The 26,077-nt window shown below is 41.9% G+C and overlaps 3 protein-coding genes across 3 annotated transcripts; 2 read left to right on the top strand and 1 right to left on the bottom strand.

Moving 5' to 3' along the window:
* The first annotated feature begins 201 nt into the window (after positions 1-201).
* Positions 202-14,608, top strand: LOC109906486 (dnaJ homolog subfamily C member 3-like). The gene is made up of 12 exons (XM_020504197.2): positions 202-742; positions 1,103-1,213; positions 1,568-1,692; positions 1,950-2,024; positions 2,848-2,991; positions 3,212-3,393; positions 3,649-3,768; positions 7,477-7,582; positions 7,852-7,972; positions 9,998-10,130; positions 10,366-10,514; positions 10,748-14,608. The coding sequence occupies exons 1-12, from the start codon at positions 658-660 to the stop codon at positions 10,894-10,896; spliced, it is 1,500 nt and encodes a 499-aa protein (XP_020359786.1). The 5' UTR covers positions 202-657; the 3' UTR covers positions 10,897-14,608.
* Positions 14,609-19,741: 5,133 nt separating this feature from the next.
* Positions 19,742-22,735, bottom strand: LOC109906485 (N-alpha-acetyltransferase 38, NatC auxiliary subunit). Its single transcript, XM_020504196.2, has 3 exons — positions 22,612-22,735; positions 20,676-20,853; positions 19,742-20,375 (listed from the first exon to the last, which is right to left on the bottom strand). Exons 1-3 carry the CDS (start codon positions 22,648-22,650, stop codon positions 20,245-20,247), a joined length of 348 nt encoding a protein of 115 aa, XP_020359785.1. The 5' UTR covers positions 22,651-22,735; the 3' UTR covers positions 19,742-20,244.
* Positions 22,712-25,399, top strand: cyb5d1 (cytochrome b5 domain containing 1). Its single transcript, XM_020503865.2, has 4 exons — positions 22,712-23,282; positions 23,348-23,424; positions 23,529-23,747; positions 25,089-25,399. Exons 1-4 carry the CDS (start codon positions 23,162-23,164, stop codon positions 25,317-25,319), a joined length of 648 nt encoding a protein of 215 aa, XP_020359454.2. The 5' UTR covers positions 22,712-23,161; the 3' UTR covers positions 25,320-25,399.
* The last annotated feature ends 678 nt before the right edge of the window (positions 25,400-26,077 follow it).

The following is a 26,077-nucleotide window of genomic DNA, read 5'->3' as shown; positions in this document are numbered from 1 at the left end:
TGATCAGTTCTAAACATGTATTTGTCTTCGCTATGCTCATGATCTATTTCTTTGCGCGTATATGAAAGACAGTTGGCGGTTTGATCATGTCTCTGGAGCTTCTGTGCGGGAAGAGCGTGTAGCCAGCCTATGCTGTAGGACTCATTGACGTCAGCACTAGCAAGTTAAACTAACGACAAAAATGAACAAATCACTCAGAAAATGAATCATGACTCGCGAGTCGGTAAAAAGAACCGTTCAAAAAGAATGAACAATTCGCGAACTGCACTTCACTAAAGAAATGTAGGGCAGTTTGAATCAGTGAAGGAGGACAGTAAACGGGACCGGTTGAAGTTTCACTTAAGAAACCACCTATTGTTGACATTTGCCGAAGTTATTCAATGTCATGCCACGTAGAGAAAATTGGAACAATATATTAGATTCATGCTATATTTTTGGTCACTCTTGGTTGTCCTTCGCAAGGAAATTGCAGGAACCTTCCAGTGGCGTTCCACTGTGTCACTCGGAACTATTTCCTAACCGGACAATGGGAACACTTGTTATCCTCAAAGATTCAGGAAGAAAAACGACGAAGGAAATTACAGTTTAAATGATAGCATACAATATAATTAGAGACGTGAAATATACAGCTCCGGGAGAAGTTTGAAGTATTCAAGTATGGAGTCGGGTCGACGGAAAGGTCTCAACGGAGTCCTGTCTTCCTTGTCTCTGCTCTGTGTCATTCTGGACATCCAGTTGGACGGTAAGACAAGACAGGTAGTGTTTGTGCAGTAAAAGTTCTGCCTGCATTGTGCATAGAAAATACCGGTAACTAAACGATTCAGTCATTTCCTTAGCTACGACCGGTTGTATAGGGTTCAGCATGATCAGGTGTCCCCCCCCCCCCCCCATTGCTTGCTACTAGCTGTAGGCTAACTAGGCTACCCAAATCCTTTGGCTCTAACTTAGCTGATTTTCCACTTGTCTTTTGAATATCCCCCTTCCCAACAAAACATACTCTGTTTCCTGCATTAAAGTCAGTTCCTATGCGGTTAGCTGAACTAGCTATATGCATTGCTTTGGGGCCTTCTTAGAGGCTCACGCACACAAAGTGTTGTTTCAGGTGTCTTGGGGGCAACTCATGTGGAGATTGAGCAGCACTTGGAGATGGGCCGTAAGCTGTTGGCCGCTGGTCAACTGGCGGAGGCTTTGTCCCACTACCACTATGCAGTGGGTAAGGTTACCAACCAGACACTCGTTATCATAACTCAAACATCCTTAGATCTCAGCCTGTAGCCTTTGTGTCTGTCTGTCTCTCCCTCCGTTAGTACCCTCTCTTAAAAATAAGTCAGGCTGCTGCAATGCATAACACAGTCCTTCCAAAGGATGAATTGTTGTATTCCAACTTTGTCATGCATCCTTTCAGATCTCACTCTCTTTCACTTAGATAAACACATTGACCATTTATACCTACACACTTTCAGTCAATGTATGGCCATGTAATCAATGTAGCCACATGAAAATAGCTAGATCTAAAGTATGTGATCACCTACTGATGTAATGTATTCAACCCTATGCCTCCCCTCAGAGGGAGACTCTAAGAACTACCTCACCTACTACAAGCGGGCAGCTGTGTTTCTGGCCATGGGGAAGTCCAAATCAGCCCTTCCAGATCTGACCAGAGCCATCCAGCTCAAACCAGACTTCCTGGCTGTAAGTGGACACAGAAAGTCATCAACAATAAAATAATCTCTGTTGTCATGATAAATCACAGTTATGGACACAATGTTGTGATATTGTTATTAATTCTTTCTTTATCTATCTCTGCCTGTTTACCTGTATCTTTCTCTGTCTTTGTGTCCCATGTCACCCTCTCTGGCTCCCTCCCTCATTGTTTCTCTCTCCTCCTACTTTCAACATTCATCCCTCTCTCTCTCTCTCTCTCCCTCCAACTGCCTCCATGTTTCCAGGCCAGACTGCAGAGAGGGAATATCCTCCTGAAGCAGGGCAACACCCAGGATGCTCGGGAGGACTTTGAGACTGTGGTAAGTCTAGATGCTTAGAAATAGAACAACAAAAAAAGTCCCTTTTTCAGGATGCTGTCTTTCAAAGATAATTCGTAAATATCCAAAACTTTACAGATCTTAATTCTAAAGGGTTTAAACACTGTTTCCCATGCTTGTTCAATGAACCATAACAGTTAATGAACATGCACCTGTGGAACAGTCTTTAAGACACTAACAGCTTACAGACAATAGGCAATTAAGGTCACAGTTATGAAAACTGGACACTAAAAGAAGCCTTTCTACTGACTCTGAAAAACACCAAAAGAAAGATGCCCAGGGTCCCTGCTCATCTCTGTGAATGTGCCTTAGGCATGCTGCAAGGAGGCATGAGGACTGCAGATGTGGCCAGGTCAATAAATTGCAATGTCCATGCTGTGAGATGCCTAAGATGCCGCAGTTGACAGTGAGAGGACGTTTCTTATTTTGCTGAGTTTATAATGCTGCTACTACTACCATACTATTAATTATGTTTCTATATATCTCTATATATTTCTACCTTATCCTTCTTTCAATCAAAATCTCACTGCTGTATTTTCCAAATGCTCATACCATTGTTTCACTGTCTCATGTTTCGCTTAAAAATAATCTTATTCATTGTCATTTTGTTACTGCAATTATGTGATGTGGGTGAAGTAAAGGGAATCTGAAGGATTAGATAAGACTTGATGTGTTGTGTGGGGATATGTATTTTTAGACCTGATATGATTGATCTTTTATAGCAATTATAAGCTTCTAATAAATATCTCACAGTTTCTTCAGAAACTTGATCTTTCTATTTGATTTACTTCCTTCTCCTCCTCAGCTGCATCGCTCCCCTGACCAGGAGGAGGCACGGGACCAGTTGATGAGGGCCAACAAGCTGGAGGAGCTGCGGGAGGAGGCCCACGCGGCCCACCACAGAGGAGACTACAGCACCACCATCACTGTGCTGGACCGCGTCGTAGAGGTAGGGGCTAGCTCCACCACAGGGCCTAGAAATTGGGCCTTGTCAAGGAGGTAGGGGCTCCCTCTGTCACAGGGCCTAGTCTGAGGATGGAAATAATTGCCTTTTCACCTAAACAATACCTTCATCATCAAACAGTGCTGTACTATACTTCTACAGTCTTTGTATCAAATCATAAAAAAGGAAAATTCACACCACTGACCTTACCTCTCTTTCTCCTCAGCTCTCCCCCTGGGACCCTGAATCACGGGAGCTCCGAGCGGATTGCTACATCCGCCTGGGAGATCCCAGGAAGGCCATCCACGACCTGACTCCCACCACCCAGCTGAGGAATGACAACCGAGCTGCCTTCCTCAAGCTCAGCATCCTGCATTATAGCCTGGGAGAGCACCAGGAGTCACTAGGGTACGCTCACCATGAATTTATTAGTAATAGGGAGGTGTGATTTAAGCAAACAATCAACCACGTTTATCAAGCAAATACATTTAAATGAAGAGGTTTTGGGCTTCAGAGCAACATTGGTTTGAGTTTTTGTGGTTGATTGTGGCACTTGAGGTTTGTCAGTTGGTAAAGAATACTCACTCTTTCAAAATTCTTGGGGAAAAAATGAAAAATAATCTCAATCCGCTTTACATAATATGTAAATCTCTCCCTGTGCAGTCACGTCCGAGAGTGTCTGAAGCTGGACCAGGATGACAAGGACTGTTTATCCCACTACAAACAGGTGAAGAAGCTCAGCAAGCAGCTGGACTCTGCCGAGGAGCACATCGAGGAGGCGAGGTCAGTACCACTGTATGCAAGTTGAGCCTGCTCTGAAGGGGGGATATTTATAAAAAAAATAAGAAATCTAGTCAAGATGTTGACAAGGTTTTAAATATGGATTTTTCTTTGAAATAATAATTGTCCTTCAAACTTTGATTTCGTCAAAGATTCTTCAATTTGCAGCAATTACAGCCTTGCAGACCTTTGGCATTCTAGTTGTCAATTTGTTGAGGTAATCTGAAGAGATTTCACCCCATGCTTCCTGAAGCACCTCTCACAAGTTGGATTGGCTTGATGGGCACTTCTTACGTACCATACTGTCAAGCTGCTCCCACAACAGCTCAATAGGGTTGAGATCCGGTGACTGTGCTGGCCACTCCATTATAGACAGAATACTAGCTGACTGCTTCTTCCCTAAATAGTTCTTGCATAGTTTGGAGCTGTGCTTTGGGTCATTGTCCTGTTGTAGAAGGAAATTGGTACCAATTAAGCGCTGTCCACAGGGTATGGCATGGTGTTGCAAAATTGAGTGATAGCCTTCCTTCTTCAAGATCCCTTTTACCCTTTACAAATCTCCCACTTTACCATCACCAAAGCATCCCCAGACCATCACGTTGTCTCCACCATGCTTTGTGATCCAAACACCTCAAACTTAGATTCGTCTGTCCATAACACTTTTTTCCAACCTTCCTCTGTCCAGTGTCTGTGTTCTTTTGCCCATCTTAATCTTTTATTTTTATTGTCCAGTCTGAGATATGGCTTTTTCTTTGCAACTCTGCCTAGAAGGCCAGCATCCCGGAGTCACCTCTTCACTGGTGTTTTTTGGGTACTATTTAATGAAGCTGCCAGTTGTGAGGCGTCTTTCTCAAACTAGACACTCAAATATACTTGTCCTCTTGCTCAGTTGTGCACAGGGGCCTCCCACTCCTCTTTCTATTCTGGTTAGAGACAGTTTGAGCTGTTCTGTGAAGGGAGTAGTACACAGCGTTGTATGAGATCTTCAGTTTCTTGGCAATTTCTTGCATGGAATAGCCTTCATTTCTCAGAACAAGAATAGACTGACAAGTTTTAGAAGAAAGGTCTGTTTCTGGCCATTTTGAGCCTGTAATCAAACCAACAAATGCTGACGCTCCAGATACTCAACTAGTCTAAAGAAGTTAATCAGAACAACAGTTTTCAGGTGTGCTAACATAATTGCAAAAGGGTTTTCTAATGATCAATTAGCCTTTTTAAAATGATAAACTTGGATTAGCTAACACAACGTGCCATTGGAACACAGGAGTGATGGTTGCTGATAATGTGCCTCTACGCTTATGTAGATATTCCATTAAAAAAAATTGCGTTTCCAGCAACAATGTTCATGTTGTAAATGACTAATGTCAACACTGTATATCTGATCAATTGTATGTTATTTTAATGGACAAAATGTTTTTCTTTCAAAAACAAGGATATTTAAGTGACCCCAAACTTTTCATCGGTAGTGTATATGTTTTTACTGAGGTACAGTTCATATAAGGAAATCAGTACATTTAAAATGAATGTATTAGTCCCTAATCTGTGGATTTCACATGACTGGGCAGGGGTACAGCCACCAACTGGGGAGCCAGGCCCAGCCAATCAGAATGAGATTTTTCCTCCTCAAAGGGGCTTTATTACAGACAGAAATACTCCTAAATTCTCTGCCAACTGCTCTGGTGGACATTCCTGCAGTCAGCATGCCAATTGTACACTTCCTCAACTTGAGACATCTGTGGCATTGTGTTGTGTGACAACTGCATATTTTAAAATCACCTTTTATTGTCCCCAGCACAAAGTGCACCTGTGTAATTATCATGCTGTTTAATCAGCTTCTTGCCTGAAAATGTAAATAAGCTATTTGCATGCAGAAGTGGCATATATTGTCTGCCTTTTGCCTACACATAGTGGAGGAATATTTTTATTTATTTTTTTATTTCACCTTTATTTAACCAGGTAGGCAAGTTGAGAACAAGTTCTCATTTACAATTGCGACCTGGCCAAGATAAAGCAAAGCAGTTCGACAGATACAACGACACAGAGTTACACATGGGAGTAAAACAAACATACAGTCAATAATACAGTATAAACAAGTCTATATATGATGTGAGCAAATGAGGTGAGGTAAAGGCAAAAAAAAAAAAGTTAATGGTGGAAAAGTAAATACAATATAGCAAGTAAAACACTGGAATGGTAGATTTGCAATGGAAGAATGTGCAAAGTAAAAATAAAAATAATGGGGTGCAAAGGAGCTAAATAAATAAAATAAATACAGTAGGGAAAGAGGTAGTTGTTTGGGCTAAATTATAGGTGGGCTATGTACAGGTGCAGTAATCTGTGAGCTGCTCTGACAGTTGGTGCTTAAAGCTAGTGAGGGAGATAAGTGTTTCCAGTTTCAGAGATTTTTGTAGTTCGTTCCAGTCATTGGCAGCAGAGAACTGGAAGGAGAGGCAGCCAAAGAAATAATTGGTTTTGGGGGTGACCAGAGAGATATACCTGCTGGAGGGCGTGCTACAGGTGGGTGATGCTATGGTGACCAGCGAGCTGAGATAAGGGGGGACTTTACCTAGCAGGGTCTTGTAGATGACATGGAGCCAGTGGGTTTGGCGACGAGTATGAAGCGAGGGCCAGCTAACGAGAGCGTACAGGTCGCAATGGTGGGTAGTATATGGGGCTTTGGTGACAAAACGGATTGCACTGTGATAGACTGCATCCAATTCATTGAGTAGGGTATTGGAGGCTGTTTTGTAAATGACATCGCCGAAGTCGAGGATTGGTAGGATGGTCAGTTTTACAAGGGTATGTTTGGCAGCATGAGTGAAGGATGCTTTGTTACGAAATAGGAAGCCAATTCTAGATTTAACTTTGGATTGGAGATGTTTGATGTGGGTCTGGAAGGAGAGTTTACAGTCTAACCAGACACTTAGGAATTTGTAGTATTCTAAGTCAGAGCAGTCCAGAGTAGTGATGTTGAACAGGCGGGCAGGTGCAGGCAGCGATCGGTTGAAGAGCATGTATTTAGTTTTACTTGTATTTAAGAGCCATTTTGAGGCCACGGAAGGAGAGTTGTATGGCATTGAAGCTTGCCTGGAGGGTTGTTAACAGTGTCCAAAGAAAGGCCAGAAGTATACAGAATGGTGTCGTCTGCGTAGAGGTGGATCAGAGACTCACCAGCAGCAAGAGTGACATTATTGATGTATACAGAGAAGAGTCGGTCCAAGAATTGAACCAGAATCAGAAAGAATTCCAGTATTGATCTTTGTATTTTGTTCAGTAAAAAGAATCTGAGCAGGCTCTACTTGCCGACTTCCATAAATGTTTGGCCTTTCACTTAAACAATGGAGAGGAACCAGAAAAACGTGTTTTAGGCTGCTGGAATTCTTCGCAGTTTGGTTGTTTAAATGGGGCAACCTCAGAACAGGCTCAACTTGTACGATTGCTCAGCCCCAGGCAATAGGTCAACCCTTAATGTCAATTCCTGCCTTCCTATGTGGTCTTAAATGGTAGTCCCTCCATGTGGTCTTATGTTTCAGTTCCCATGCTTTGTGTTTTATCATTTCACTCCTTGTGTTCCTTTGACAGTTTTATATTTTAGGTTTTAGCACCAAACCTATTTGTATCCACTTTGGTTGATTTTAGTTCTGACTTGTATGTTGGTTGTATTTATGTCTTGTTGCTCTAAAATGTATATTATTAAATGTTTGTTCTCAGGTATCAGGAGGCCATAGTCAAGTATGAGTCAGTGATGAGAAGAGAGCCTAATGTCCCATACTACACCAACAAGGCCAATGAGAGGATCTGCTTCTGCCTGGTCAAGGTGGGTCCCATCACATACTGCAGAAAGATTTAACCTATGGAGTGGACCGTTACCATGGCCTCAGCCATAGTCATTTGATAGTAATAGCTTGGCCTTCTTCTACTAAAGTCAGAAATTCATTGGTAGTGTGTTCAAATTCTCATAATTTTACTACTTCTGACTTCACATAACTTTTTAAAAAGTATATTACTTAATGATTGAGTAATTTACTAATGGACTGGGACCCAATAATAATGCTTAACATACGTTGTTCCATTTTTCTCCACCAGAACAAGATGACTGCTAAGGCAATAGACATCTGTTCTGAAGCCCACCAGAGAGACCCACGCAACATCAACATCCTCCGAGACAGAGCTGAGGCTTTCATCCTCAACCAGGACTACGAGAAAGGTACTTTCACCCAGTGGTGTAAAAAGTGCCCACATTTTCATACTTGAGTAGAAGTAAAGATACCTTAAAAGAAAATGACTCAAGTACAAGTGAGTCACCCAGTAAAATACTACTTGAGTAAAAGTCTAAAAGTATTTGGTTTGAAATATACTTAAGTATCAAAAGTAAAAGTATAAATCATTAAACATTTCTTATATTAAGCAAACCAGACGACACAATTGTATTATTTATTTGCAGATAGCCAGGGGCACAGTTCAACACTCAGACATAATTTACAAACAAAGTATTTGTTTAGTGAGCCTGCAGTAGGGATGACCAGGGATGTTCTCTTGATGAGTGCATGAATTTAGAAAATGTTCCTGTCCTGCTAAGCATTCAAAATGTACCAAGTACCTTTGGTTGTCAGGGAAAATGTAAGGAGTAAAAAGTACATTTATTTTCTTTAGGAATGTAGTGGAGTAAAAGTTGTCAAAAATATAAATAGTAAACTACAGACACCCTAAACTACTTAAGTAGTACTTTAAAGTATTTTTTACTTGAGTACTTTAAACCACAGATTTCTCCATGCTATTACTGTAATTTCCGGACTATAAACCGCTACTTTATTCCCACGCTTTGAACCTTGCGGTTTATACAATGACACGGCTAATTTATGGATTTTTCCCGCTTTCACAAGATTCATGCCGCCAAAAAACTGAGCACGTCACATAATGTGACGTAAATCGAGCGCGCTCTTCATCATCCTGATTTCGGTAGTAATTTTGCCACCCTCATCATGGCAAAGACATGGAGAAATGCATATGATGCAGCTTTCACGTTGAAGGCGATCGATCTGGCTGTTGGAAAAGGAAATAGAGCTGCTGCACGGGAGCTTGGCCTTAATGAGTCGATGATAAGACGTTGGAAACAGCAGTGTGAGGAACTGACTCAGTGCAAAAAGACAACAAAAGCTTTCAGAGGGAAGAAAAGCAGATGGCCCAAAGTATTTGCAGCCACTCGACATCAGTGTAAATCGTGCATTTAAGGTGGCGCTCCTTGTTCAGTGGGAGGCTTGGATGACAAGTGGGGAGAAATCCTTCACTAAAACGGGCCGCAGGCGAAGAGCATCTTATGGTCAAGTCTGCCAGTGGGTCCTGACAGCGTGGAGCATTGTCAAAAAATCCACTATCATCAACGGGTTTCGAAAGGCTGGACTGCTGCGTGTTGAAGAGGGCAGCATGAGCTCAGCGGGGAATTTGTCTACGGATGAAAGTGACGAGAGCGACAATGAAAACGATCCAACATCGGATGACGCAATTCTGAGGCTATTCAACCCCGACACCGTAGGAGATGCCTTCAGTGATTTCAGTGCACAGAAGGAGGAAGATAGTGACTTTCTTGGTAGGCTACTGTTTACTGCTATTTTTTGTTACAAGCCATGTTTAGTTTAAAGGCTGTGTAAAGTTAATTTGTTTCAATGTACCGGTAGGCACCTGCGTCTTATAGACATGTGCGGCTTATTTAATAATTCAGTGGGCTTATATTCAGGTGCGCTTAATAGTCCAGAAATTACGGTACTGTAGCAAAGAGAATGATGGCATGGAATGATAACACTTTATTTTGCTTTGTTTTTCACTCCCTCAAGTACTCACACTGCCTTTGTTTACTTGTGGGCTTTTTGTAGCTCAGGGGAACACAAACCTGCCATGTAGCCCAGTGTTTGTAGCCAGGAGCCAGTCTAAAGCCTGAACTAACACTTTTTCCCCTCTTACTAGCTTTGACTTTGCTGATATCTACTTTATTGAGAAAGAATGTACTTACTATGACTGATTTATGGTTCTCAGCTAGCTATCTTAAGATGAATGCACTAACTGTAAGTTGCTCTGGATAAGAGTGTCTGCTAAATGACTTAACATGTAAAATATGTAAATGTCCTGATTACTGCAGTCAAATCCCAGTGGGATCGTAGTGCCAGCTCTGTCAAGTATCCATTTTGATCTTTTTCTGTCTCTGCCTTTCTTTACCTCTCTCTCCCTACATCTCTAGCGGTGGAAGACTACCAGGAAGCAAGGGAGTTTGACATGGAGAACAATGAGATCAGGGAAGGTCTGGAGCGAGCCCAAAAACTGCTCAAGCTCTCCCGGAAGAGAGACTATTACAAGATCTTGGGTGTCAATAGGTATGACTGACCTAGAGAAGGGAGCTCTGTTTAAATATTTCTTAAAAACATAATTCCTTCCTTCCTTGACATAATCTACTGTCTATATGTGATCTTTAAGCAATTGGACAATTGAGAAGTTCATGATGATGAAATCATTTTCACCAACCTCCGTGATAACCTCAGGGAAATTGGCATGCATTTGCTCCTTGTATTCAAACAGTCATTTACCTTAGCTTATGTTATTTTTCTCCAGGAGTGCCAACAAACAGGAAATCATCAAGGCGTACAGGAAGCTGGCCCAACAGTGGCATCCTGACAACTTTAGAGAGGAGGCAAAGAAGAAGGAGGCGGAGAAAAGGTTCATCGACATCGCCTCTGCTAAAGAGGTGCTCACCGACCCAGGTACTGTACTTTACTGTATATGCACCTGATAGTGTTCGTCAAGCTTGTAGATAAGAGGACTATTAACCCCTCCCATATTGGAAAATGTATACCTGGTATGATTGTATTTAGGAAGCTGTAACCTATTTGCAGTATGATGACATCCTGTTTTCAGGAATCAACATTTCTGTTGAAACCTAGCTGGAAGCAAGATTAACTTGTTGCTTATTCCCACATCTCTCCATCCCCTGTAGAAAAGCGTCAGAAATTTGACTCGGGCGAGGACCCCCTGGACCCAGAGAGCCAGCAGGGTGGAGGAGGGGGTCAGGGTGGCCAAGGACGGCCCTTCCACTTCAACCCCTTCGAGTCCGGCGGCAACTACCACTTCAAGTTCAACCACTAGTGAGGACGAGAAACATGCGGGGGCTGACGGAACCGGAAAGGACCTACGATTGGGGGATTTAAGGCCTATGAAAACCCGTGGAGTAATGTATGGATGTACCCAGGTGTCTGGTTTGGGGGATTGTGGGTAATGTAATGAGACTACGGGGACGTGAATGACTGTCAAATGCGGTGGACTACTACTGTCCCTCGAGGGTTAAACTTTCTACCACAGATTCTACATGGATGAAACTGGGTGACAATGTGTCGGCAAGTTGACTCTGAAAAGTATTTTATTAGGATCCCCAATTAGGCGCTTCCAAGGCAATGTCTACTCTTCCTGGGGTCGAAACAGGAAACAAAAAAACAAATAATATACAATACATAAAAATGTCTGTCTCCACAGTCGGCGTCGTGAGGTGTTTTTTTAATCTGGTTTTAAGGCTGGCTGATAATCTTACCTGGGGTGGGAGAGTTCCATGTAGTCATGGCTCTAATTTAATACTGTGCATTTCCCAGCCTCATTTCTTGACCTGGGGACTATGAAGAGTCCTCTGGCTGCATGTCTTGAGTGGTACTGAGCTGTGTACCAACTGCTTGAATGGACAGTTCAGTACCTTTTTTTTTAACCCATCATCACCTCACACAAAGACCAATAGTGACGCAGTCAATCAATCCTCAACTTTGACCCAAAAGAGATTGACATGCATACCACTGATATTCACCCTCCGCGTACATCTAAGTGCAATACATGCTGCTCTGTTCTGGAGCAATTGCAATTTTCCACTCGAGTGGTCTACGATGCGAGAATGAAGACTGGTATAGGTGTGCTGTTCAGTCCTCCCAACTAGGCCCAGGTTGTAGATGACATCAGTGCATCCATGTCCTTTTTCTTTGGGATGTCTGTCTGCTGCTTTTGCTTTGTTTGCAGTTTTTTTTCTTCGCCTCATTCTTCCTCTAAGGGCTCGTTTTGGTAACAACGTAGCTCTTTTGGTTTTTGCTCTGCTACAATAACCTGGGTGTCGGACTCCTTATCCATTTATTTATAATGCTAAGATGAGCTCAAGTCGGATAAAATCAGATTGACTGACATCCAAGCTACTCAGACAGATTATATTCAGAAAAGTACAACATTCAGAGTTTTCAGAATGTTTTATAAGAGATTGATGTCGTTCTCTTCACCACACAAACTATGTGTCTGTTCTGTTTTTTAAAAATATTTCTTATATTTCTATCTGCAAAGCTCTGAACGTTGTTCTCCACTAAATTGGCTTTCACCCCTTCCTGGTTGCGTACCCAATCACCATAGAAAATGATAGAGGCCTCTAGTGGCCAAAAGGCAGTTTTGGCATGGGCAGTGCCATTGAGGGCTTCCACCATTTTAATGTAGTCAACTGGGAGGGACTTCCAACTTCATTGGCTGATGACCAACCAGGATCAGCCAATCGTGAAGAAAATTGACTATATAAAAATTGAGCTTGCTATAATGGCACAGATATAAAGATGAGTCCTTTCTCAATGCCAATCACACGACTCCTTCCTAGTTGTGTACCCAATCAAAAGGGTGAGCATGAAGCTTCTCTGTCTACTTCCTGAAAGAATTGTTGTTGCATTCTCTCTCCTTTTTTCATTGATTTCAAAGCATGTCTGAATGAAAACTTGCACTTTTTGTATTTTGTCTATTTTCTTTTTAATAACCACTCCTGATGTTACTGAAAATGTGTTCCACGGTTCAAAGCAACTGAAGGGACTGACTGCAACAACGAACAAACTATTGAGTCATTTTAATGTGTCAAACAAATGATAGACTACAACATGTATGGACTGTCAATATCGTCCCATCAACTATTAACATGCATTGAATTCTAAGGATACAGTATAGCTGTAACTGAAAGCTTTGAATGTCACTGACTGCTAAACTACAGTGCCTTCAGAAAGTATTCATACCCCTTGACTTTCACCACGTTGTGTCACAGCCTGAATTTAAAATGGATTTACACAGATGGTTTTTATGACGACTTCACATAATAACCCATAATGTCAAAGTGGAATTAGGGTTTCATAAATTAACAAATTAAAAGCTGAAATGTCTTCAGTCAATAATTATTCAACCATTTTTTGTTATGGCAAGCCTAAATACGTTCAGGAGTAAAAATGTGCTTCACAAGTTGCATGAAATGTTATGTGTTTAATATACTTTTTGAATGAGTACCTCATCTCTGTACCCCCACACAGGTAATGATCTGTAAGGTCCCTCAGTCGAGCAGTGAATTTCAAACATCGATTCAACCACAAAGACCGGGGAGGTTTTCCAATTCCTCGTAGGGAAGGGCACCTATTGATTGATGGGTTGAATACACATGTGTGTATATATATATATATATATATATATATTTTTTAGAGCAGACATTAAATATCCCTTTTGAGCATGGTGAAGTTACTTTAGATGGTGTATCAACTCACCCAGTCACTACAAAGATACAGGCATGCTTTCTAACTGTGTTGCAGGAGAGGAAGGAAACCGCTCAGGGATTTCACCATGGGGTCAATGGTGACTTTGAAGCAGTTAGAGTTTAATGGCTGTGATAGAAAACGGAGGATGGATCAACAACACTGTAGTTACTCCACAATAGTAACCTAATTGACAGTGAAAAGAAGTCATGTACAGAATAAATAATATTCTAAAACACGCATCCTGTTTGTATCAAGGCACTTAAGTAATACTGCAAGAAATGTGGCAAAGAAATTCCCTCTTTGTCCTGAATATAAAAGTCTTATGTTTGGGGAAAAATGCAATACAACACATTACTGAGTACCACTTGCCATATTTTCAAGCATAGTGGTGGCTGCATCATGTTATGGGTATGCTTGTAATCGTTAAGGACTGGTGAGTTTATCAGGTTGAAAAATAAACAATGGAGCTAAGCACAGGCAAAATCCTAGTAGAAAACCTGGTTCAGTCTGCTTTCCACTGGGAGATTAATTCACCTTTCAGCAGGACGATAATCTAGAATACAAAGCCAAATCTACACTGAAGTTGCTTACCAAGAAGTTTTGACTTAAATATACTTAAATCTATGGCAAGACCTGAAACTGGTTGTCTAGCAATGACCAACAATCAATTTAACCAAGCTAGTGGTTAGAGCGTTGGACTAGTAGCCGGAAGGTTGCATGTTCAAATCCCCGAGCTGACAAGGTACAAATCTGTCGTTCTGCCCCTGAACAGGCAGTTAACCCACTGTTCCTAGGCCGTCATTGAAAATAAGAATTTGTTCTTAACTGACTTGCCTAGTTAAATAAAGGTAAATAAAAAAATATATGCAATCCAGGTGTGGCAAGCTCTTCGAGACTTACCCTGAAAGACTCACAGCTGTAATCGCTGCCAATGGTGTTTCAACAAAGTATTGACTCGGACGTGTGAATATGTATGTAAATTGGATATTTCTGTGTTTCATTTTCAAAAAATGTGCTTCCACTTGGTGGAAGAGGTGGTGAGACTTTAATCCATTTTGAATTCCGGCTGTAACAACAAAATATGGAATAAGTCAAGGGGTCTGAATACTTTCTGATGGCACTGTACGTCATCATTTTAATGTGATACCCTTGTGTTAAATTAAATGCCTGGGATGGGTTATTTTCTGGGGTTTGTTTTTTTACGGATAGTTTTTACATTGCCAAACAGAATCAACTGAAATGTTCAAAAACTGTATTAAAATATGTGAACAAACCCTGTTTTTATGTGGATGGTGTGATCTTATTTTGAAGAAAGTTTTAAAATGATTTGTACATTACTGATAGCGAACCATCTCTAGCTCTTGTTTGAGTTGTCTTTTTATTGTTGTGCAAATATGAGAATCCTCTTCCAGCAATCTGTGGCAGGTGGTGGGTCTGTCTAGTTCCATGAAAAGGAATGTTTATGTGGACATTAATTATTTGTTTGACACACCTACAATTTAGTTTCCTACTACCCTGTAATCACAACCAATAACTAGATGTTAACTTTACAAGTAAAGTTGTGGGGCTTGGTAAAGCTCTTTTTAAAAGTAGTTTGTGGTCGTGGAAGAGGTTTAAAAAGTGTTACTTTAATGATATTATTTGAAAGTGATCATTTCAAATGCCAAACCCTAGCCAGTAGTAGTGGTCAGTAGTTGTGTGGTTGTGGTGAGTAGTTTTGGTAACTAGGTGTGTGGTTCAGAAGTTGTGGTCAGTAGGTAAGTAGGTGTGTGGGTCTGTAGTTGTGGTTTAGCAGTTGTGGTTGTGGTCAGTAGTTGATTGGTTGTGGTCAATAGTTTTAAGTAGGTGTGTGGTTCAGAAGTTTTGGTCAGTCGTTCTGTGGTTGTGGTCAGGAGTTGTGGTCATTAGTTGAGTGGGTTAGTAGTTGTGTAGTTGTGGTCAGTAGTTTTGGTAAGTAGGTGTGTGCTTTTGGTCAGTAGATGTGTGCTTGTTTTCAGTGGTTATGGTCTGTAGTTATGTTGTGGTCAGTAGTTGTGTGGTCAGTAGCAGCTGTGTGGTTGTGGTCAGTAGTCATGTGGTTGTGGTCAGGGTCAGTAGTTTTGTTAAGCAGGTGTGTGGTTCAGTAGTAGTGGACAGTAGTTGTGGTTCAGTAGTTCTGTGTTTATGTGTTCAGTCGTTTTGGTGAGTAGGTGTGTGGTTGTGGTCAGTACTTTTGTAGTAAGTTGTGGTTCAGTAGTTGTGTGATTGTGGTCAGTAGTTGTTTTCAGTAGCTATGGTCTGTATTTGTGTTGTGGTCAGTAGTTGCATGCTTGTGGTCAGTAGTTGTGGTCAGTAGTTGTGTGGTGTGTCAGTAGTGCTATGGTTAGTAATTGTGGTAGTTGTGTGGTCAGTATTTGTGGTGCTATGGTTAGTAGTCTTGGTCAGAAGTTGTCAGTAGTTATGGTCTGGATGTGGTCAGTAGTTGTGTGGTTGTGGTCATATGGCTGTGGTCTGGAGTTGTGGTCTCTGTGGTTGTGATCAGTAGTTGTGTAGTAAGTAGATGGTTGGTTGTGGTCAGTTTTGTTGTTGTGGTCAGTAGCTTTGTTAAGCAGGTGTGTGGTTCAATAGTTGTGGTTGTGGACAGATGTTAGTTGGATGTGGTCAGTAGTTGTGTGGTTGTGGTCTGGAGTTTTGATCTCATTGTGTGGTTGTGGTCAGTAGTTGTGTTCAGTAGTGGTGTGGTTGGCCTGTAGTTGTGTTGTTGTGGCCAGTAGTTGTATGGTCAGTAGTTGTTTTCAGTAGTTGTGGTCAGTAGTTGAGTGGTGTGTCAGTAGTGTTGTGCTTAGTAATTGTGATCAGTAGTTGTGTGGTTGTGGTAGTAGTGTGGTTCAGTAGTTGTGTTGTCAGTAGTTGTGGTGTTATGGTCAGTAGTCTTGGCCAGAAGTTGTCAGTAGTTGTGTTGTTGCGGCCAGTAGTTGTGTGGTCAGTAGTTTTATGGTTCAGTAGTTGTGATCAGTAGTTGTGTGGGTGTGGTTTAGTAGTTCTGTGGTCAGTAGTTGTGGTGTTATGGTCAGTAGTCTTGGTCAGTAGTTGTGTGGTTGTGGTCAGGAGTTGTGGTCAGTAGTTTTGTGGTAAGTTGTGGTTCAGTAGTTATGGTCTGTAGTTGTTATTGTGGCCAGTAGTTGTATGGTCAGTAGCTGTGTGGTTGTGGTCAGTAGTTGTTTTCAGTAATTGTGGTCAGTAGTAGTGTGGGTCAGTAGTTGTGTTGTCAGTAGTTGTGGTGTTATGGTCAGTAGTCTTGGTCAGAAGTTGTCAGAAGTTGTGTTGTTGCGGCCAGTAGTTGTGTGGTCAATAGTTTTGTTGTTCAGTAGTTGCATGGTTGTGATCAGTAGTTGTGTTTATTAATTGTGGTCAGTAGTGTTGTGGTTGTGGTAGTAGTGTGGTTCAGTAGTTGTGGTGATATGGTCAGTAGTCTTGGTCCGAAGTTGTTAGTGTGGTTGTGGTCAGGAGTTGTGGTCAGTAGTTATGGTCTCTAGTTGTGTTGTTCAGGTTAGTAGTTGGTTGTGGTCAGTAGTTATGGTCTTTAGTTGTGTTTTGGTCAGTAGTTTTGTGTCTGTGGTCAGTAGTTATGGTCAGTTGTTGTTTATAGTTCTGCTGTTGTGGTCTGTAGTTGTGTTGTGGTCAGAGGTTGTGGTCAGTAGTTGTGTGGTTAGTAATTGTGGTCAGTAGTTGTGTGGTTCGGTAGTTGTGGTCAGTAGCGTGGTTGTGGTCATTAGTTGTGTGGTTGTGGTCAGTAGTTTTGGTAAGTAGGTAGGTGGTTCAGTAGTAGTGGTCAGTAGTTCTGTGGTTATGGTCAGGAGTTGTTACTAGTTGTGTTCAGTAGTTGGTTGGATGTGGTTCAGTAGTTGTGTGGTTGTGGTCAGTAGTTCTAGTCATTAGTTGTGTGGTTAAGTAGTTGTGTGTTCAGTAGTTGTGGTCAGTAGTGTTCAGTAGTTTTGGTGGGTAGGTGTGTGGTTCTGTTCGGGAGTTTTGGTCAGTCTGTGTGCTTGTGGTCAGTAGTTATGGTCTGTAGTTATGTTGTGGTCAGTAGTTGTGTTTTTGTGGTCAGTAGTTTTGTGGTTCAGTAGTTGTGGTCAGTTGTGATCAGTAGTTGTGTGGTGTTTCAGTAGTGTTGTGGTTGTGGTCATGAGTTGTAGTTATGGTCTCTGTGTTGTGGTCAGTAATTTTGTGGTTGTGGTCAGTAATTTTGTGGTTGTGGTCAGTAATTGTGGTCAGGAGTGGTGTTCAGTAGTTGTGGTCAGTAGCTATAGTCTGTAGTTGTGGTCAATAGTTGTGTTGTTGTGGTCAGTAGTTGTGCGGTGCAATAGGTGTGTTGTAAATAGGTGTGTGGTTGTGGTAGGTAGTTGTGTGCACTTTTAGGAAAAAAAAGGTTCTGGAAAGAATCAAAAAGGGTCATCTGCTTGCTTCATATATGGCACCCCTTAATTCTATATAGACCCGAAATTGGTTCCATATAGAACACTATATAGCACCAATTTTGGTTCAGTGAAGAAGAACCAAATGGGTTCTGATCAAAGAACCCTACAACCATTTTTGGTTCTATCCAGAACCTTTTTTTCTAAGATTATGGTGGTGGTCAGTCTAAACTACAGTTATTGCATGTGAAAACTGAACGAAGTGCGATGAGAAGTTATCGGGTGAAAAAAAAGTGAGTGAACAGAGACAGCTTCGCTCTATCCAATCAGCGCAACAGGATCAACGTACCAGTTGAGTTATTTAGAGCACGGAGCACAATTCTGAGAATGAAGCTAGTGAGCATTACACATCTTCTCTATCATTCCAGGTTAGTTCAGACCGGAGAATTATTCAAAATATTAGTGCTAAGCTGTTTGGTCCGAAACAGATTCTGAATCATGGGAATTTATTATGAAGACATAGGCACGTGTTGCTAAAGCCAGTGATAAACATGCTAACAAACGTTTGTGCTTTGAAACTAAATAAATGCTGCACTCTGACCCACAATTTATTTAATAGATTCATGATAATGTTGTTAGACAAAGCAAGGAGAGTGAATGTGATTTAGTTGTATTGGAATTTACTGCTGTTAGTAAGTAATGAATCTGCTAGCTTCTGACATGAATAATTGCAAGCAGTTGATGTGTTACTAAAACAGATCACTCTATTAATTTGAAGAAGCTATTCCTAATCCGTTTTCAGATTTTAAAAACAGTGACGTAGAGGAAGATTTCCCACTAACTTTTTGTCTAAATTGTTGGCAAATATTCAAAGTAGCAGATTTGTGTCAAAAGTTGTTGCATTTAAAGTGAATGGAATGTTGGAAGTGATGATGTCACAATGGTGAGATTGTTGAAAAAAGTCCCACTCTCGTGAATGAAGATAGATACAAAATTGAATATTTTAAAAGATATCAAAAGTTGATTAGGAGCAACTCAACTCAAACCAGTCTACACATTTGAAGTTTGAATGGCATTTGTGTAAGAGGAGTTGCGCGCTAAAGAATAATAAAAATGAAGATGTATTTGCTTAGCAAACCCCACAAGGCCAAAAATTGATACGACAAATACACATTACCAGGAAATAATGGCAAACTTTTGCAATCATGCAACTCTCGTACTGGGGCCTCCCGAGTCGCCTAAGTGGTCTCAGGCCCTGCATCACAGTGCTAGCTATGCCACTAGAGATCCTGGTTTGTCCAGGCTCTGTCTCAGCTGTGACTGGGAGACCCATGGGGCGGCACACAATTGGCCCAGCGTCATCAGGGTTTGGGGAGGGATTGGCTGGCAGAGATGTTTTTGTCCCATCGCACTCTAGCGACACCTGTGGCGGGCTGGGCACAATGCACGCTGACATGGTCGCCAGGTGTACCATCCGAAACACATTGGTGTGGCTGGCTTCCGGGTTAAGCGGGCATTGTGTCAAGAAGCAGTGTAGCTTGGCTGGGTTGTGTTTCGGAGGACGCACGGCTCTCGGCCTTCGCCTCTCCTGAGTCCTTACGGGAGTTGCAGCGATGAGACAAGACTGTAACTACCAATTGGATACCACGAAAAAGGGGTAATTAAAAATCCCTCATACTGAATATCTTTTCCTAGTAACACGTGCACTTTAACACTTTAACTGATGGCCTCAACTGGTGTGACCTGGAAAGACGTGTCCCGAAACGAGTGAGATGGAGGACGTTTGTCAACGGCCTATGCTGCTAATAGGAGACAAGGGTTTAATCAAATCAAACTTTATTTGTCACATGCACCAAATACAAGTGTAGACTTTACTGTGAAATGCTTACAAGCCCTTAACCAACAGTGCAGTTCAAGAAGAAGAAAATATTTAAGTAGGCTAAAATAAAAAGTAACACAAGAATAACGATGCTATATACAGGGGTCACCGGTACTGAGTCAGTGTGCAGGGGTACAGGCTAGTTGAGGTGTTTAAGTCAAGTAAGTCATGAACTTTAGCTAGTCATGCTCTGGACCATCTGTAACTGCTGCACTACCAGTATATAAGGACAGTCTGCATCATTCTTCATTAACAGATCAGACAGGTTTAGATACTGAAATGTATTGGAAAACATGTATCCATATTCCACACAATTAAACAGCGGTTCCATACAAACACATATACTGTACAGCCTGGCTCAGTCCATGCCCCTCCTTGAATAAACATCTGTTGTACTCAGTATATTAACTTAACACACACTGTAATGTCACTGAGAATGCCTGGTTATACCTCACACACACCATGGCTGCCTGCTAAACCAAATACACTGGTACCAGAGATCAGCTGCATCTGGAATTCTCCTTTGATTGAATTCTCAATTTCAAGTCTGTACTGTAACGTCTTCTAGGCTGCTGAGACATAGACCTGGCTAGCCAGGATGTTAGCTAGTCTCCTCCAGCTTTGGGCGAGCTGATCTTGTTCCTCAGTGGCTGGACCCCTGGCTGAACCCCTGTGTGCCGACCAGGCTGTCTGATTCCACCTCGATAGAGACCACGTGGTGGCCGGGAATCATGGCTAACCCCAGCACTCTGGGCTCACCCTGGGAGAAGGAGTCTGATGCAGATGCAAGTAAGACACACACAAAATAAATTTTTAAAATGAACATGCACACAGTGTATTAACGGCAATGTTACTCTGTTACAAAGCAGAATATGGATATGGTGTTCACTCCGGTCCCAGAGAGCTATAAGGTTTTTACAGCAAATAAACTAAGCAATACATTTGCTAGCTGAATCGGGTTTGTTAGTGCTGGGTTTGGACAAAACCCTGCACCCACTGCTCTGCAGGAACAGGGGTGAGTAGCAGTGAGCTTACTAGAGTGTGTGGGCTTAGCCTAATAAGTACTGTCGTTACCTGAGGATTTGAGGAACTCCTGAGCGGACCCCAGGATGACGTTGCAGTCTCTGTCTGTGCACAGGAACAGTCCCACCAGTGTTCGTCCGTCTGTCATTCTGATTCTCATGTTTTTGTTCAGCAGGCTCTCCAGCTTCTGACGTGCTGTGGAGGAGTAAGATGACAGTTCGCCCCGCCCCTAGAAATAGGGAGAAATTAGATGATAGGACTATACTTGTAACGGAAGCATAATGGTGATACTGGGTGCATCTCAACCGTCTAAAGTGGCTTGCTTTGTAGCCTATACTTGTTAAACTTCCCCTTGGCAAGGTTGACAAGGAGACACGACTTTCAAACACTTTATTTACCTAGCTCTGGTCCATGTGCATACAGCGGATGTGCATGCAGATCGTAGTGATTTTGTCTCGTGACTGACTTCAATATACTTTCGTTACCAAAGTAAAGATGTTGCTATAGCGCCGATAAACTTCTCTGTATGTACAAGCTGTCATCTCTTCAAAATACAAATAAACACATGTTGAGCATTTTGCTTACCTTCAAACTAGCTCTGGTCCACGCGCTTACCTTCAAACTAGCTCTGGTCCAAGCGCTGACTTCAATATACTTTCGTTACCAAAGTAAAGATGTTGCTATAGCGCCGATAAACTTCTCTGGTCCAAGCGCTGACTTCAATATACTTTCGTTACCAAAGTAAAGATGTTGCTATAGCGCCGATAAACTTCTCTGTATGTACAAGCTGTCATCTCTTCAAAATACAAATAAACACATGTTGAGCATTTGGACCAGAGCTAGTTTGAAGGTAAGCGCTTGGACCAGAGCTAGTTTGAAGGTAAGCAAAATGCTCAACGCTTGGACCAGAGCTAGTTTGAAGGTAAGCAAAATGCTAAACATGTGTTTATTTGTATTTTGAAGAGATGACAGCTTGTACATACAGAGAAGTTTATCGGCGCTATAGCAACATCTTTACTTTGGTAACGAAAGTATATTGAAGTCAGTCACGAGACAAAATCTGAGAAATCCTCTATGAAGGAAATGGAACGACGTTAACGTTAGCCCTTGATCATGACTCTCAGTTCCATTACATATAAGGCATCTTCCGTATGGGGAAGCTTTGTTACGAGCCCCAACACTCAGTCTGAACATTAACACGCATAGCTTGCGGTACGGTTTTGGAAGCATAAGGACTTTATCTTTCATATCAGCAACAAAAAATACATTGATACACACCTTTTATAGGGTTCCTACACGGCCATACATCCATGTTACAGAAGACAGAAGGACCATCAGTGTTAATTAGCTATATAGCATGTTCTGAACACCTGTGTTTAATGGAAGAAGGCTGCCAGAAACGTATTGTCACTGAAAAATACTGTTGCCTGCAACTTTGATAAAGCCGGTTAAAACAGTGTACAGCACAGGATGTTGGCGGCACTTTAATTGGGGAGGACAGGCTCGTGGTAATGGCTGGAGCGTTGTTTGTGGAATAGCATCAACTACATCAAACACAGTTTTCATGTGTTTGCTGCCATTCCATCTGCTCCGTTACGGACAATATTATGAGCCGCCCCCCCCCCAGCAACCTCCTGTGTTGTACAGTAATAGTACATTTTGCCTTTGTGAAATTATTTTTGATGTGATATGAAAGTAAAGGGCTTTATGTTTCTAGAACCGTATCGCAAAAGAGAATCGATTTACGTTTAGCTGAAGTATTTGGCTGTCAGAGCAAGTCTATCTTTGGAAGAAAAAAAACACAAGGTTAACGGTCGGCTCCTTAAGAGTACATCTTGGGCTACTTTAGCTTAGCTAGCTAGTGGATCCAACTTGCCCACGAAGTGTATGGATCAGCTATGCACGCTCTCCTTTCAGTTTGACAAAGTGAATATTATGTATTAGAAGTGTGTCAAATACGACATTATTAAATATATATCACCCCTACATGAGTTGATGGACCATTTTCTTCAATCATTGTTGCCATTCCACCCTTTCTTGATCGTATTTTTCTTGAGGAATTATTTCACTGTTGTACAGCCGGAAATTCGTTAGGGAATACGATGCATTGTGGGTATTGTAGTATGCAATGTAGGTAGGTAAAGCCAGAGGTTTGGTAAAACGTTGCACCTATTTGGTTTTGGAGCATTTAATGGATCATTCAGTTAGATCCTATTAAATTGCAAAGTATTGTCATGCTTAATTCTATAATAAAATTGGTCAAATGTGTGACATGATTTATTGACTGTGCAACCACTTGTGTGAGATTCCGCAAAGCTGATTTCAGTGTCGTGCTGTCTTTGCCAGACGCTTCCGTGGTTACCACAGTAACGGAGCTCCAGCTGTTCGTGTGTACACTTGTTGATACAATAGCGAGTGAGCTTGCACATAAACAATATACGTTACTTGTTATATCTCTGACATATGCTCAGTTGTTACATTTTACATGACCTTTTATAGCTCTACATAAATTGGGTAAATTTGCGGAAGTAATACAAATGCGGCCAACGAAGTATTTCACCGCAACAGAGGTGTCCCTTCATAACACCCTTGGCGACCTGTGGGTGTCATACCTGGGCAAGGTGTACGACTTGACACCATTGGTGAATGAATTTAAAGGTAAGTTGTCGAATACAAATAGGCTATTAGGTTACAGCAGTTTAATAAATAACACTTTTTTTCAGGGGATGTACTCCTGAAGCCTATCATTGAGTGTGCAGGAAAGGACATCAGTCACTGGTTTGACCCAAAGACAAAAGATGTGAGTGAGAAAATAATCAGACTTCTATCAAGAATGTTACATATTTGTCTTTCTTTTTCATTATATTGATGATGAGTAGGCAAATTCCCAATTTGTATTTTCAGATTCTGACCCACATTGACCCACTATCTGGGTGTGTGAAATACTACACCCCTAGGGGGCGCTTTGTGCACGTGCCCCCTCCCTGCCCTCGTACTGACTGGACCAATGACTTTGGGCGACCCTGGTGGAGAGATACGCAATATGAGGTGGGACTACTTTCTGTCAAGACCAGGTGGATCCGCATCATCAACACCCTCACATCCCAGGAGCAGGGTCTGGAGGTAAGTCATCCTTATTCTGATCAGGGAGAATGTCATGCAATGATTATAAGAGGCTGCATGTGTACATGACACATGTATACATTTGTTATCATACTAATCTCACATAGCAAAACACAATCCCCTGGCAAGTGGGGCTAGTGCCATACATAGATATCATAAATGCTGCATGCATGTATTATACATATGCTATAGATATGCACACATCATACTGACATCATTCTGCACACATACATGTCACCTTCACGCATACATGCACCATTTATACGTAACCATCATGCATACTATTGTAGCTGTTCAAGCCTTATCCTCCCACCTCCCCCTCAACCGCCAAAGCATTGTCAGCATATCGCAGTAGCAGTCTATTAGGAGTGTATCCACTCATCTGGCACTGTTTCACACATACTGCGTAATATCACTGACAGGAATACAGGTGCTGTGTCTCCCTTACTCTGTGTGTCACTGGCTGAATAAAATATGGGTTACCACACTGCACTCTAGGGAGCCCTGGCCTGTATGTGACTAGCTTCCAAAGGGACCAAAGGGACACTGGGAGGGGGAGTGAGTAGCACAGTAGTGCAGTGTGTCACTGTCAAGCGCTGGGGGGTTTCTGAGCAAGTCCTGGCTTGGTTCGCTCATTCCCCCCGCAGCCTACACAAACAAACACACAACACAACACACTCGCACCCACAGCAGAGTACGCCACTCCTCTCCAGCGCGGTGGGAGAGCAGGCTTTCCCACCAACCTGCCCCAGCTGGCACTAGTAGTCTTCTACTGGGCCAGAAGCTTAGTGTGGGTGCTCCACGCTCCACACAGTCAGACACATGCTCTCTCTCTCTCTCTGATACAGTTACAAATACTCACGCACACACCACACACAAATTCTCTCTTTCTTTCTCTCATACACTCTCTCCCTCGCACACAATCTCTCCTCCTTTCTCTTCCCCCTCCGTTCTCCTCCTTTCTCTCCCCCCCCCCCCCCCCTCTAGTGGTTCTTAGCAAGTGTGCCCATTGCATCCTGCATAACACATTATTTATTTTTTGGGCTCCTGGAAGCCAAGCTAGAGTGGTTTAACCGCCAGTTGCAAGACATGCCCATAGACCACAGAATGGGTTTCAGGGGGAAATACAATGGAAAATACATATATATTTTTACTATTGAAATACAATGGCTGATGACAATGACTAATCATACCTATAGGTTCTAGATCTGAAACAGCTGCAACAGATTTCAGCTGCAGTCAATATATCCCCTGGGAAGTCAGGAACTACTGTACATGGGTTGGAAAAGTAAAATCATTTTAAAAAACTGCAACTTCTCCCTCCTCTCTCTCTTTCCCCAGGTGTGTTCCGAGGAGACCTTGAATGAGATTCTCCAGCGGTACCTCCGCTACAACTCTCACGCCGCCAGCTACACTTGGAAGCACGACTGTGTCAACCTGGACATGAGTAAAACGCTGGAGGAGAACGGCATCCCCGACGAGGACGAGGACTTCTACAACACACGCATGGACCGCGACCTCTTCTCCCAGTCCATCTGCCTGTACTTCAACGACGACCTCACTGAACTTTGACCCCATATGTAAGGATGTTAGAAAATGGTGGTGAGCAATATGAGCAGACAATCTATTAAAATGTTGACTCACAAAATACATTTTCTGTATGTGTTATTTGTTAGCGTTATATTATTGTTGTAGCAATTTTATTATAGCCAATTTAACACAAAAAGGACTTGAACTGGTAACCTCACAATTAACCTGTTCCTTTCCTTGTCATTCTATCCCAGTGTCATCCTTTTGTCATTCCTTCAAAGCTTCTTGCATCTTTACAGTAGGCCTACATAAATTCATGCCAACATTTTACATAAAATAGCATGGTAACCATGGTAATTGTTTATTTGATATTCAACAGCACCTTTGTGGCTTTACAGTAGGCCTACATAAATTCATGCCAACATTTTACATAAAATAGCATGGTAACCATGGTAATTGTTTATTTGATATTCAACAGCACCTTTGTGGCTCTGCTGGGTTTTTATTTATTTATTTATTTATTTAACCTTTATTTAACCAGGTAGGCAAGTTGAGAACAAGTTCTCATTTACAATTGCGACCTGGCCAAGATAAGGTTAAGATTTCCAGTTGTACAGAATGTGCAGGAAACCAAATCTACTATAACAGTAGCAATATCAGGTTTAGTTTAGTCAGTCTGATATATAATATCAAATCAAATTTTATTGGTCACATACACATGGTTAACAGATGTTATTGCGAGTGTAGCGAAATGTTATCCATAGTTCTATTAATCAGTGACCTGCCATTGTTATCAATAT

Source organism: Oncorhynchus kisutch, linkage group LG16 (genome assembly GCF_002021735.2).
Source record: "Oncorhynchus kisutch isolate 150728-3 linkage group LG16, Okis_V2, whole genome shotgun sequence".
NCBI lineage: Eukaryota > Metazoa > Chordata > Actinopteri > Salmoniformes > Salmonidae > Oncorhynchus > Oncorhynchus kisutch.
The sequence above is the reverse complement of the archived record's forward strand: the minus strand, read 5'-3'. Positions and strand labels throughout refer to the sequence as shown.

Coding starts and splice junctions, on each gene's coding strand:
- LOC109906486 (XM_020504197.2), top strand. CDS start 658: ATGGAGTCGGGTCGACGGAAAGGTCTCAACGGAGTCCTGTCTTCCTTG. Junction 743..1,102: donor TCTGGACATCCAGTTGGACG/GTAAGACAAGAC, acceptor GTGTTGTTTCAG/GTGTCTTGGGGGCAACTCAT. Junction 2,025..2,847: donor GGGAGGACTTTGAGACTGTG/GTAAGTCTAGAT, acceptor TCTCCTCCTCAG/CTGCATCGCTCCCCTGACCA.
- cyb5d1 (XM_020503865.2), top strand. CDS start 23,162: ATGCGGCCAACGAAGTATTTCACCGCAACAGAGGTGTCCCTTCATAAC. Junction 23,283..23,347: donor ATTGGTGAATGAATTTAAAG/GTAAGTTGTCGA, acceptor ACTTTTTTTCAG/GGGATGTACTCCTGAAGCCT. Junction 23,748..25,088: donor CCCAGGAGCAGGGTCTGGAG/GTAAGTCATCCT, acceptor CTCTTTCCCCAG/GTGTGTTCCGAGGAGACCTT.
- LOC109906485 (XM_020504196.2), bottom strand. CDS start 22,650: ATGGCAACAATGATTGAAGAAAATGGTCCATCAACTCAT. Junction 20,854..22,611: donor AAAATGGTCCATCAACTCAT/GTAGGGGTGATA, acceptor CCCTATTTCTAG/GGGCGGGGCGAACTGTCATC. Junction 20,376..20,675: donor GGAGTTCCTCAAATCCTCAG/GTAACGACAGTA, acceptor CATCTGCATCAG/ACTCCTTCTCCCAGGGTGAG.